Here is a 14,463-nt window from a genome sequence, read left to right as displayed (position 1 = left end):
CCCTTAGAAACTAAAGCGAATCCAATATCCAATCGTAAATAAACATGCAAGAATTACCCAAAATTTCTGCGGTCGTTATTTTCCAATTGAACACGCATTAATTAAAAAATAAAATAGTAATTTAAATTCAAAACATTTTAAAAATTCAATTGCTTTCATTGTTACTAGAACCGTGTTGTTATTTAGCGAATAAATTCACAAGAAACAACATTTTTGCAAACATTTTTGACTCTTAAGGTGGAAATTTAGCGAATAAATTTCCTATTTGTATTACGAGTTTAAATATGTTACTAAAATATTAATTATATATTCTTATTGTCACGTAAACACTGAGCTCGCTACTAAAAAAATATGAACCCTTCGATGTAAATTGCATGCAATCGTAAAAAAAAAAAAAATCAGTACTTACCATTTTTACTCCTCGAATTGTATTCTACAGGAACCACCATAAAAACACACATACACTAATAAAACACTGACACTGTACCACCACAAGGCAAATATTCTCTTTTCAATTTCTATTCAACACTAACCAGAACTTGTGCGGTCGTTATTTTCCGATTGAATATGCATTAATTAAAAAATAACAATTTCAATCGCTTGTATTGTTACTAGAACTGTTTCGTTATTTAAATGTGAATTTAGCGAATAAATTCACAAGAAAATTTTTGACTCTTTTAAAAGGTGGAAATTTAGCGAATAAATTTCCTTAATTTTTTTTTTTTTTTATATAATATTAGAATTTATTAAAATTCCTACTTGTATTAAATAAATAAAAACATTTTAAAATTTCAATTGCTTACATTATTAGTAGGATTCTTTCGTTATTTAAATGTGAATTTAGCGAATAAATTCACAAGAAACTTTTGCAAAAAATGTTTTACTCTTTTAGAAGGTGGAAATTTAGCGAATAAATTTCCTTATATAATATTAAAATTCCTACTTGTATTACAACCTCTTAGTGATTTCATTTTTCTTCTTTCTTTCATTAATACTAAAATATGAACCCTTCAAAGTAAATTGCATGCAATAATTGTAAAAAAAAAAATTCAGTACTTACCGTTTACTCCTCGAACTGTATAATACAGGAACCACACACTGATAAAACATTGAAACCACCACAAGGGAAATATTTTCTTCCATAACCTACTTCTACCGCTGCACGAACAAGACTGAAGTGCTGTACCAAGTGAGGCGAAATGTTCTGATCCCCTCCACTCACCCGAACCCATCCGAAACACTCCACGCTGTCAGTAGAGGATGCGCGCGCTTTTACTTTCACTTTTCGTGCGCATCATGGGTTAGTTTACTGCTTAGTCCGGTGAAATTAGAAATTAAATAATTCTAAACAATTTAGTGAACCTCCTTACCGGGTTTTCTAACTAAAATCTTAATTGTTGACTTATTTGTTTGTAGTAGTTCTATAAAGTTGTGAATAATTTTTAATAGAGTGATTTTATATGGAGACACTTTAAAAGGCTTTAGTTGTAGGGCATTAAATGCCCGTTAAGAATTTATATAATATTATTTTTGATATATTTATTTGTTCGTTAGTTAAAAAATTTCAAAATAAAAAAGGTGAATCTAAAAAGTATGCTGAATTTTCAAAGAAAGGTTTTTTGTAATTAATTTAATTTCTTATATAAATATATGTGCAGATATAAATTTTACTGCTAGATTTTACCTCGACAGTTTTGCGGTTTTGACGGGGAAATTAAAGCACTAATAAAAAATTAAAGACAGACCTCAAACCTTCTTCGAAGATATTTCGATACTTGGATTAGTCCATTTTCCCCGCAAATTTTATATGATGGCCCCATACTATATGCAGAAAAGCGACCCCACACATTATATTATCCTCCATGCTTTACTGTCGGGTTAATATACATATTTAAAATGTGGTATTTTGTACGAAAATTTATTCACCTCATACCATCCCTACCGAAAATGCAAAATTTTGATTCACTTTGATTGAACACTTTTCTTTGAAAATTTGCAAAAAGTAACCTACTGTCCCTATTTTTTATTTTTCTTGTCAAGCAAAGGTTTCTTTGCAACCAGACGTCTTTAAATTGTTCTTGAGGACACACTGGCACCTTCCAGATTGCCCAAAATTTGTTGAGTTTACATCTTAGGATCACTTTGACTTTTTTTTTTTTTTTAACTGTAAGTCCTTTATTCAGAAATCAAAACAATTAACAAGTTATAATAGGTAACAATATACAGTAAACTATAATATAAAATCCGAATTAAGGTAATCTCCTAAGCAATACTTATAGTATTGGTACCGGAGATGACGCCCATAATTTCAATCAAAAATAAAAATAACAAAACATATACTCTCTTAAGCTTAAAAGAAAACAAAAAAACCCTATCCAACACAATTTAAATGTTTAAAAATAGTTATACATAGTCCCAATTAACAAGGAATAATTTTAATCTTTTTACAAATAAATTGTACGATTTTAAATTCTTTAGTTCTGATGGTAATCTGTTATAAACCTGTGTAGCTGCAGCCAGTGGGCTTTTCAGTGCCTTATCTGTTCTAGCATTGTCCAAACGTATATTTGAACAATTCCTCAAATTATGGTTATGACTTTCATTAACATACTTTATTTCTGTATTGGATTTATATTTAAGATTTATTATCTTATATATTAATTTACATTGTTCCAAATTTAATAAATATACTATTGGTTGAACAGATAAGGACTGATAAAGGATCTTTGTTGGCGTCAAATAATCAATATTAAATAACATTTTTAAGGTTTTTCTTTGCAGAGTTTCTATTTTAATCAAATTTGTGTTATAACATGTTCCCCATACTGGTATTTGATATCTGACCACTGAAAGAAAGAACGCATAATAAATTTTATACCTAGCATTGTCAGTTAAGAAATATTTACATTTATTAAGTGCTCCGATCAATGATATTATTTTGCTATTAATGTGTTTAATATGTTCATTCCAACTTAGTTGCTCATCCAAAAAGAGTCCTAAATATTTTATGCTATCAACTTTTTATAAACTTTCATTATTAATTTTTATATCTATATCTGTTATTACTTTATTTTTTTGTTTAAACAATATATATTTTGTTTTGTTTGTATTAATTTTTAGGTTATTTTGTAGCAACCACTCATGATAAATTTTTAAATCATTATTGGCCAAATTTGCGGTTTCTTCTGATGTTTTTCCAGTATAAAGAAGCACTGTGTTATCTGCGAAAGTATAATACTGTCCATTTAAACCCACTAGGCGCAAGCTTAGAACAAACAATGTATAGAGCAGCGGCCCCAAAACCGAGCCCTGGGGCACTCCACAATTGTTTATTGCTATGTCACTTTTGCAAGTATATACACATACATATTGCTTTCTATTTTCTAGATATGTTCTAATTAAATTAAGCACAGTACCCCTAAATCTTATTTGTTCAAGCTTACTAATTAATATGTTATGACTATCAAATGCCTTCCGAAGATCGATAAAAATCGCAATTACCATATTTCCTTGATCTAGTTTTTGTGAAATGAAATTGGTTAGGTCAAAAGTAGCACTAAGTGTACTACTGTTAGCTAGAAATCCATACTGAAACAAATCATACTTTACAAATCTTTCAATAAACGAGAGCATTCTTTTTTTTATTAGTTTTTCTATTATTTTTGAAAATATGCTAAGTAATGAAATAGGTCTATAGTTATTTTTTGAAGATTTTTGCCCCGACTTATAAATTGGATAAATTTTGGAACTTTTCAACTCTTCAGGAAATTCACCAGTAATAAAAACTTGATTTATTAGTTTAGCCAATATGGGAATTATGTGCTCTTTAACACTAACCAGGTCATGCACTCAGACATTGTCATGCCCAGGAGAAGCATTTCTTTTAAGGTGCAACAACGTATCATTAATTTCATTTTCATTTGTTGGACTTAAAAATAGACTTTGATTATTTACTATTTCGTTAAACACAATATTTCCATTGACATTATTTTTTTCCGTTTCAACTTCCTTAACTATTTCTAAGCCTATTTGAGAAAAATACACATTCAACGAATTTGCAATTTCTACACGGTCTGTAATTAAATTTCCATCAATTTCCAGTTCAGATATAGCTTCTTTATTTGGAGTATTTTTTATAAATGAGTTTATAATTTTCCATTGCTTTATTGAATTATTACCTGCTTCTAACCATTTATTTTTAAAATACATGTTTTTTAAAGTTTTAATCTTGTTGTTTACTGAATTTTTAAGTTTTTGAAAGGTTTGTCTAAGATTAATGTTATTAGAATCCTTTTTGTAAGCCATATAAGCTTTATCTCTTATCTTAATCAATTGCAAAAGTTCAGGAGTAACCCAATTATTATTTTGATGGCATTTAATCGTTTTAGTGTACTGAGCAGCAGTTTTTGATTTATCAATAAGGTTAATTAAGTCTGAAAATGAATTTATTGTATAATCTTGATTATCAAAATTACTAATAAAATTAGTTTTATATTTCTCATTGTTAACTCCTTTATGTTGAATGTGAATCTTTATATTATTCTGTTTTATTTTAATTTTTACATTAATTGATAATTTTCTATGATCTGAGAGAAGATTATCATGTACCCTAACATTACATCTAAAATTTAATGATGAGGAACATATTACATGATCAATAAATGTTTGTGTTGTATTAGTTATCCTAGTAGCATTTTCCCTATTTATTTTTTTTGCTATTACCAATCCATTCAATAAAATTAAATCTTTATAATTTTTTGTTGCATAGTGAGAAGATTCGAGTAAATCAACATTCATGTCTCCTACAATAATATGATTAGATGAATATTTATTTATTATTTGTTCAAATTCTTTTAGAAAATCGTTAGTTTGGTATTGTGGAGGTCTATATATAATATTAATTTTAAGATCTTTGTTACCCACAGCAATACAAATCCAATTACACACTTTACTACTGTCACTCTTTTCAATCAGGGTGTACTTTATAGTTTTTTTTAAATAAATAGCTACTCCCCCTCTTGATATTGTTGTTGAATATCCATCAATTTCATAATGTGGAGTTTCATTTGAATACAACCATGTTTTGTCACCTACATTACCACGAATTCGAAATTTCTTAGTGGTTTTTTGAGACGAAATCATTTCCGACAGAAAATTGCTTTGCCATATTGGTTTGAGTTGATACCTGCTTTATACCTACGTGATTATAATGCGTGCTTTCAGATCGATTGAAAAATTAATTCCACGAGGCACTACTTACATAAGAATGAATGCGAATGTACTAACGGCCAAAAGTGGTGAAACAATTCGTTTTAGCAAATAATCGTATATAAACTGTATTTGATGATTTTGTATTGGGGCTTATTTGTACTTTTTTATCGAGTAAATTAATTCAGATAAACAGTGAGTACTGTGGAAAATAATTATTTTCATTCAAATTTTGCAATGACAAAAGTGGAGAAATTAAATATTTTTTTCTTAATTATTAATTTTAATGTAATGTCAACACGCATATATTATTATCTTAAAATATATATTTATTCAAGGATTTTTTTGGTTTTCGTACATGTATCTGCCGTATATGGTACATTTAATAAATTGTAGAATACACTTATATCATATACGATTCTGTTTACAAAAGGGAGATTATTTCTGCATTTAAACAAAGTGACAGGGGATCTACATATCTATTTTTTAAACTCGATTAATTACACCTCAAATGTTAAATAAAATACTTCTGAAAAAATCACTGTTTTTCGTCCATATTATCCAATCTAATAACGCTGGTTTATACTAAATATTTATATATAAGATTATATTAAATTTAAATAAACAGTTTTGATTAATTAAATATTTAATATATATTTTCTGCAAAAACAATGTTTTTTATTAATACAACCCTTACCCCCCCCACCCACCCCCAAACATTTGCCCAGTAAAAAATTCGTTTGAATAATCACCATTTTACGTCTATAATATCTAATCTAATGACACTGTTTTTGTATTAAATATTTATTAATATACATAAATATAGTTATATCAAATTTAAATACACAAACTGTGTTATTATATTAAATATTAACGACAAAACCAACATTATTCATGGGTATCATTTTGAAAAACAATGATTTTTGAAAAGAATTTTTTACTGGTAAATTGTGTGGGGCGGGTGGGGGGGCTAAGGGTAGAATTAATCAAAAACTGTTTTTTTGCAGAAAATAATTGCCCGAAAAAAATGCTTTTTAAGAAATATATAAGTGATAAAAAATCTATAGTCTTAGTATCTATACTTTTCTCACATAACCTTCGAGTAAAACGTGAAAAAACCATGTTTTATTTCTCGAAAGAAAAACGTATCGCAAAGCCTCTAATTGTTTTAAGTTCAGAGATATAAGCATTTTGTTCCTAGAAACTTCAATTTTTAAATTTTTTTTTTCAATTTCCAAGTCTGATTTATCCATGTTTAGGCATTCTTTGAAAAATTTACAAAACAGGTATCAATTAATTTTATTGGAAGAATCTGTGTTCCAATTTTGAAGTCTCTAACTCTCAGTTTTACGTATAACATATACGATTCTGTTTACAAAAGGGAAATTATTACGGGACTTAAAAAAATTGACATGGGATTTACATACAGTATTGTGCACAAATATAGCAACAAGCGATGTTTTCAAAAATATTATTTGCTCCTTTATTTATTCCATATTATTTCTTTACTTTTAAATACACGCCTCTGTATTATTTATAAATATACCGAGATATTATAAGAATGCCAATGCAGAGTAAGGAACTTCATGTTTGTTTATTTAGACAATGTGTGCATAAATATAGCAACATTCTTGTTTCGCATTTATTTTATCAGTTAAATATCGATTTACCTGCTGTAAAGTTGTTATTTTTGAATCTCAGAATTAACTTAAAATGGGTCGCTCAAAAACCGTCTCTGGTGATGTAAGAAAAATTATTGCGGAGCATTACATTATCAGATCAATAACATTCAAAATGCAAATGAGGTATATCTAGATCTAGTTTTTAGTAACAATAGTAATGATACCCTATCATGCTCAAATGATCTTTTAGTTAAATGTGATCGACATCATCCTGCATTGCTGATTTTTATAAAGTTAAACAATTTTGAATCTCTTGATTATTGTGAAGAAATACACGACTTCAAGAATGCAGATTATGCGGGTCTTAACAGCTACCTTCTTGATGCAGATTGGGCTAGTTTATTCTCATCCGATGTTAACGCTAATGTGGACTGTTTTTATAATGCATTGGGCAACGCTCTCACCTATTTTGTACCTATCATAAAAATTAACAATAAATTCAAGTCTCCAATATGGTTCAGCGCAGAATTGAAATCAAATGTCTTGCAAAAAAGATTGGCACATGCAAAGTATAAGCATTCTAAGGCCGTTGAAGATTATGAAATGTTCAGTAATCTTAGAGCAATCTGTAAAAATCAGGCCGATTAGTGCTACTCAAACTATATTGAGCAAACCCAATCTTCTATTTCCGGTGACCCTAAAAATTTCTGGAAATATATAAGAGATAAGACACGAAATAACAGTATTCCATCTACTGTGAAATATTTAGATGCAGTGGGTGAAAATGGCCATGAAATAGCATCTTTATTTGCACAATATTTTTCTTCAGTCTACTCTCCTGATGAATTTGATGTTCAGGAATTTACGCAGCCTGATATTGATAAGATAAATAACTTTTATTCTAGTCCTTTTCCATTGACGTGCCCATCTTGCCCCTTTTTTATTTAATCTTTTTATTAATGATGTTGTTCATTGTTTTGATTATTGTAATGTGTTGCTTTTTGCTGATGATGTTAAGATTTTTAGAATTATAGACAGTAACTTGGCACATCATGAGCTTTGTTCTGATCTTCAGAAATTTGAATTATGGTGCAATATATAGTAGAATGGTCCTATATGCTAAAAAATGCAAATATATTCAATTTACTAGGAGTTTTAGTCCACCATTTCATCAGTACCATTATTGAGAAGGTATCAGAGATACGTGATCTTGGGGTGCTTTTTGATTGCAGACTAACTTTTTCAAAAAATATTAAAAACCTGTGTAATAAGGCTTACAGAATGTTGGGTTTTATTAAGAGGCACACTCATGATTTCAGCAGTATTGATTCCATCAAACTTCTGTATTTTTCATTGGTTCGCAGTCAACTTAAGTCGAATTCATGTATATGGTCACCTTATTATAATAATATAATAATAATAAATGTCTTTTATTATTCAAATTCATTACAAACCTGATACAAAAAAAAAAAACAAAGTACCTGAACCTGGCGTAGTCTAGCTTTATATAGCTACTCACTGTACAAAAAAGATGGCGTACGAGTGAAACAGTAGTGATGGTCGCTTCGTGAATTTTGCTTCTAAAGTGCAGTTTTTTAAAGTACCTAAGTGTTTATTCGAAAAAACTGTGTTGGCCTAAGCATCCCTTGTTCAGTGATCCAAGTTTTGCAGAAACTGCAGCTCCAGTGCTATTTTTTATTGTCTCTTGCCAAAATGGTTCTTTCGTCGACAGATCGTGAAATTAACGTAAAATTAAGTATTGGATATATTTAACACTAAACTTAAATTAAAAATTGTACACAATGACCTGAAAAAATGCCACAGAATTGCTTCTAAAATTCCTAGCGACTCACCGCCGGCAGTTATGGTAACTTTATGGTCGTTATGGCACAGTTATGGTCAATTAGTTAAACCTCTTTTATCTATGGTTATGGTGCGATTCTCGTCGGAGGCCGCTCGTATAGCCGTGCTTAAAAATCGAAAATATCTAAAAAATACGGGTGTGCAAATTAAGGAGGACCTAACTAAATCTCGGTTAGTGCTATTCAAAAGTGCTTCTAGTTCATTTTCACATAAAAATACATGGATTTTGAATGGTAATGTGTATGTTAGAGCGGTAAATGGTACAGTGCACCGCATTAACTCAGAGATGGATATTCATTCAATTAAAAATTGACGTGATTAACAGGTACATTTAAAAAATTAAAATTGGTCGTTTGGTTTACTGTACTTTTTATATAAGTATATGGCTGCATATATTATTTATAATTTCATGCGTGTGTTCGCTTTTTATTTAAAACGATAAAATGGTAGAATTTGTACTTCTTTTCGTTTTGTTTTTATAATTGTTTCTCTGTTAAAAACTTCTCTTAGGTATTAGAAATGTGAATGAGAGCGACTTATTCATCATTCATCTGTGGTTCTTAACCTCTAACCATTTACTTTTTTTATGTTAAATAACTTTTGTTTGTATATTATTTTTATATATTAATTTTTTATTTTTTATAGTACATTGCTTAAAAGCTTAATTTTCCTTGTATTGATATTAATTACAGTGAAATGTATAGATTGCTGAACATTGAAAAGTTGAAGACTCGACGTAAAAACTGCGATATTGTCACAACATACAAGATCCTTAATAATGTAATACAGTCTCCTGAGTTGTTGTGTCAGCTTAATTTAAATGTTCCTCCTACTACAGTGCTCAGACAGACTAGATTATTCTACCTTGAACAACATCGTACACTGTATGGTGAAAACTGTGCGATAGGTAAAATGATGATTAACTCAAATAGTGTCAGTATAGATTTGTTTCATTGTTCTCTGAGTTCACTTAACGAGTTTTAAAATCTGCTTAAGTGCAATATAATTTTATATCTTGACTTTGCTTAATGTGTGTCTTCTTTTCTATTGCAGTTACTCTGTTTTAAACCATTGTTGTCCTTATATTTTATTTAATTTTATTGATGTTACCTGTTATCTGTTATTTATGCTAGATATTTAATGATAGTACTAATACTTCAAGTGCTTTATTGCGATATAAAATCTTATTTTATTGAATATTTTATATACTATATTTATTTTGTAAATTGGTTAATTACCGTAATATATAGACTGAAACTGAAAATTGCGAAAATGGTATTAGGCAGAGTGACATTGCAAGAAGCTTACGGCTTCACAGGTCAATCGTATCCAGAGTTTGCAAAAAATGTCGCCTTACTGGAACAGCTGCACCGGCGCCCATTCCTGGTAGACCCAGAAAAACAAATTTGAGGATGGATAGGCAGCTGCTACGAATTTCCAAAGAAAATCCTTTTTTGTCTTCTTCCCAAATTTTTGGCAAAATTAAAAGAGGGTGGAGGAGTAAACCTCAGTTCCAGTACCGTAAGGAGAAGATTACTTGATGCCAACTCACCTGCTCGTCGCCCCCGCCAAAAAACCGTTACTCTCAAAGAAGAACGTCCACGGCTCGTTGTCACTTTGCCCAATCTCATGTCCACTGGTCTGTAGCAGATTGGAAGAAAGTCGTATTGAGTGATGAATCTAAATGTAATTTATTCAGGACTGATGGAGTGATGTACGTCAGACGCCCCAGTGAACAAAGATTAAACAAAAAGTACATTTGCCCCACAGTTAAACACGGAGGGGGAAATATTCTTGTATGGGGATGTTTCTCGGCTCGTGGCATGGGACCCATAGTAAGAATAGTGGGCAAAATGGATCGTTTTATGTACAAAGACATTCTGCAAACACATTTAGTGCCATATATGGATGAAATCATGCCAGTAACAGCCATATTTCATGCTTCTCAATTTGTTAAGAGGTGGCTATCCGATGAAAAAATAAATGTAATGGTCTGGCCATCTCAATCGCCAGACCTAAACCCTATAGAGAATTTATGGCATTACATTGACACCAAAATCAGGCACCTAACATGCTCTAATACAAATATTCTCTTTGTAATAGTGGAAAAGGCTTGGAAAGAAGTGAACAATGACTATATTATGAAATTAATTGAGTCCATGCCAAGGCAATGTGCAGATGTTATAAAGGAGAAGGGGTGCTACACGAAATATTGAATTGATTTTAATTTAGTTGGGTTATATTTTTTTAGAATCAAAACTATTTTTTGTTGCTATATTTTTGAATAATAAATTTGCATAAAACAATTTGGTGTTTTATTTATTATGAAAAAAAAGTATGAAAATATAAACAGGCTCTAACTTATAAAATAGATACTAAAAGATATATAACAGGAAAGTTCAATGTTGCTATCTTTTTGCACAATACTGTATATGGTTCTAATTCTATAATATTAACCGCCTTTTTACCTTAACTTAAAAACACCAAAATCTTTTATTAAAAAACTTTATACAAGAGAAAGTGGGCCCTCTTTCTGAACCTATGAATGAGAAAATTGAAACCCATAAATCTTGTTAAAATATTGGCTCAAATTTGCCAAAAAACCCAATTGTCTAAATTTGCCTCTACATGTGAGTGATTCTGTTGTAGATGAAGCATAGTTTGTGTTGCTCTTTTTTTTGTGAAATAAGCGCTCGATTTCCATCTATGGATGACATACCTTAATAAATCAAATAAAAAAATGAGTTTTGGTTTCTAACACAGCTAAAACATATGTACAAATTAAATGGGTCATAAAAAAACTGTCCTGTAATTTTTTTTAATTTTCAGGCATTTGCTATTACTTTTTTGCTTCTTATTTATTTATCAGAAGAACTAAAAAAAATGAAGTTGATTTTTCTAATTTTTAATTTTACATTTAAAATCCAAAAATTCAGTTTTCAAAATTTACAAGTAAATAGCTCTTTGCAACACCGATTCCAATGCAGTTTTCTTCAAAATTCTCTAAATCGTTTATGTTTTCCAAAGTTCTACTATAAATTTTTTTATTATTATTCAAACATCTATCGATCTGAGACATGAATTCTCTTATGGAAACAAGTTAAATTTAATTAAAAAAAACATTCTTACACCAAAAACTTTATAAATTAATATAATTGTTGTTAGTTGAAAGATTCAGTTTGCCATTCATAATATAGAATAATTAGGATGAGTTTCTCTATAACCTTCATCATTATTAATTCAGACATAATTTTAAGGTTCATCTGGAACAAGTTCTTGTTGGAGCAGTTTAGTTCCTTTAAGAGGTACGCCTTGCCCTTAATGCACGGGTTCGTATCCATAAACCAGTGCCTTATTAACGGGAACGATTTCAAATGGACCCTCATTTCGAGACGTAGCATCTACAGGTTATAATAATAATTGAACGTTTTTGAAAGATTTGTTAAATCGGTCTATTTTAGGGCGGGCACAAGGTGGTTCAGACGGGGCATAGACAAAGAGGGTAACGTGGCAAATTTCGTAGAAACCGAACAAATTGTAGAAACCCGCGAGGGGGACAAAGCCAGTTTCGTACAGATCAGGGGGTCGATTCCGTTGTTTTGGTATCAAAGGCCCGACTTACGGTATAAACCGAGCATCACTTTGGATACCAATGTGGACCCTCAGGATCATCAGAGTGCCTGTTTGAAACACGTCGAGAGTATGTCGCTGATTTATGGTCGACAGGTTATGGTGGATTTGGTGGACCAAGTAGGATCCGAAGGTAATTTATTTATTTTACTTAATGGAGGTTAGGTTGGGTTACACCACCAAACTTTGTTAAAATTAAGATTTATTATTGGGTTTCTCTTTTGTAATGTCAGTAAAGCTATTAAAAACATGAAAAAAGAAATATATAAACTGCAGAGCAAACTGAGAATGTGAACTGCAAAGACATTATAAATGAATTAAAATATACAATTAATATACAATCCAGGATATTTGAGGCTAAGATTGAAAGTACAATCAAAGATGTGTAAAGCTATGTGTGAAGGAGTTTGTAGATAATTTGAGTGAAACAAGGAAATATGTTAGTTACTAGATAGTATGCATAGTATAGATGATACATTCAGGTAAAATTTTTAATTTTTTATAAAATTTGTCTTGCAGTGATGTATATTTTATATTTTAATGATAAGCATCTTTAAGCGAAACATAAATAATACTATTTTTTATGGTTTATGTGTCAAAACCGCATTTACTGCATCTCACCTCTGAGGAACATTTTGGATCATTATGAAATTGTACTTTTCTTACGTATTAATGAATTTTATAGACGGGAGAAATAATTTCAATGCAATCGTCAAAGATTCCAGAGACTCAGATCGATTTATATACCAAAAGAGGGTCAAAAGTCAATTTTTTCACTTTCTACCGCATCTCACCTGTCAGGAACATTCTGGATCATAATGAAATTGTTCTTTTCTTAATTATTCATGATCTTAAAAAACGTGACAAATAATTTCAATGTGATCGTGAAAGATTCCAGGGACTCAGATCGATTTATATGCCAAAAAGAGGGTCAAAAGTCCATTTTTTTACTTTCTACCGCATCGCACCTGTCAGGAACATCCTGGATCATAATGAAATTGTTCTTTTCTTAATTATTCGTAATCTTAAAAAACGTGACAAATAATTTCAATGTGATCGTGAAAGATTCCAGGGACTCAGATCGATTTATATGCCAAAAAGAGGGTCAAAAGTCCATTTTTTTACTTTCTACCGCATCGCACCTGTCAGGAACATTCTGGATCATAATGAAATTGTTCTTTTCTTAATTATTCATGATCTTAAAAAACGTGACAAATAATTTCAATGTGATCGTGAAAGATTCCAGGGACTCAGATCGATTTATATGCCAAAAAGAGGGTCAAAAGTCCATTTTTTTACTTTCTACCGCATCGCACCTGTCAGGAACATCCTGGATCATAATGAAATTGTTCTTTTCTTAATTATTCGTAATCTTAAAAAACGTGACAAATAATTTCAATGTGATCGTGAAAGATTCCAGTGACTGAGATCGATTTATATGCCAAAAAGAGGGTCAAAAGTCCATTTTTTTACTTTCTACCGCATCGCACCTGTCAGGAACATCCTGGATCATAATGAAATTGTTCTTTTCTTAATTATTCATGATCTTAAAAAACGTGACAAATAATTTCAATGTGATCGTCAAAGATTCCAGGGACTCAGATCGATTTATATGCCAAAAAGAGGGTCAAAAGTCCATTTTTTTACTTTCTACCGCATCGCACCTGTCAGGAACATCCTGGATCATAATGAAATTGTTCTTTTCTTAATTATTCGTAATCTTAAAAAACGTGACAAATAATTTCAATGTGATCGTGAAAGATTCCAGTGACTGAGATCGATTTATATGCCAAAAAGAGGGTCAAAAGTCCATTTTTTTACTTTCTACCGCATCGCACCTGTCAGGAACATCCTGGATCATAATGAAATTGTTCTTTTCTTAATTATTCATGATCTTAAAAAACGTGACAAATAATTTCAATGTGATCGTCAAAGATTCCAGGGACTCAGATCGATTTATATGCCAAAAAGAGGGTCAAAAGTCCATTTTTTTACTTTCTACCGCATCGCACCTGTCAGGAACATCCTGGATCATAATGAAATTGTTCTTTTCTTAATTATTCATGATCTTAAAAAACGTGACAAATAATTTCAATGTGATCGTCAAAGATTCCAGGGACTCAGATCGATTTATATGCCA

The 14,463-nt window shown here is 30.5% G+C and overlaps 1 protein-coding gene across 1 annotated transcript in view; it reads left to right on the top strand.

Annotated features, from left to right (window-relative positions):
* LOC126735969 (phosphatidylinositol-3-phosphatase SAC1) overlaps window positions 1-14,463 on the top strand; it is a 35,608-nt gene that overhangs the window by 14,361 nt on the left and 6,784 nt on the right. The window contains exons 3-4 of the mRNA XM_050440093.1: window positions 11,951-12,100; window positions 12,155-12,456. Of these exons, the coding sequence (XP_050296050.1) occupies window positions 11,951-12,100; window positions 12,155-12,456 (452 nt within the window). The remainder of the gene's footprint in view (window positions 1-11,950; window positions 12,101-12,154; window positions 12,457-14,463) is intronic.

This window comes from Anthonomus grandis, chromosome 5, assembly GCF_022605725.1.
Source record: "Anthonomus grandis grandis chromosome 5, icAntGran1.3, whole genome shotgun sequence".
Taxonomy (NCBI): Eukaryota; Metazoa; Arthropoda; class Insecta; order Coleoptera; family Curculionidae; genus Anthonomus; species Anthonomus grandis.
This window is presented reverse-complemented; position numbering and strand designations above follow the sequence as displayed.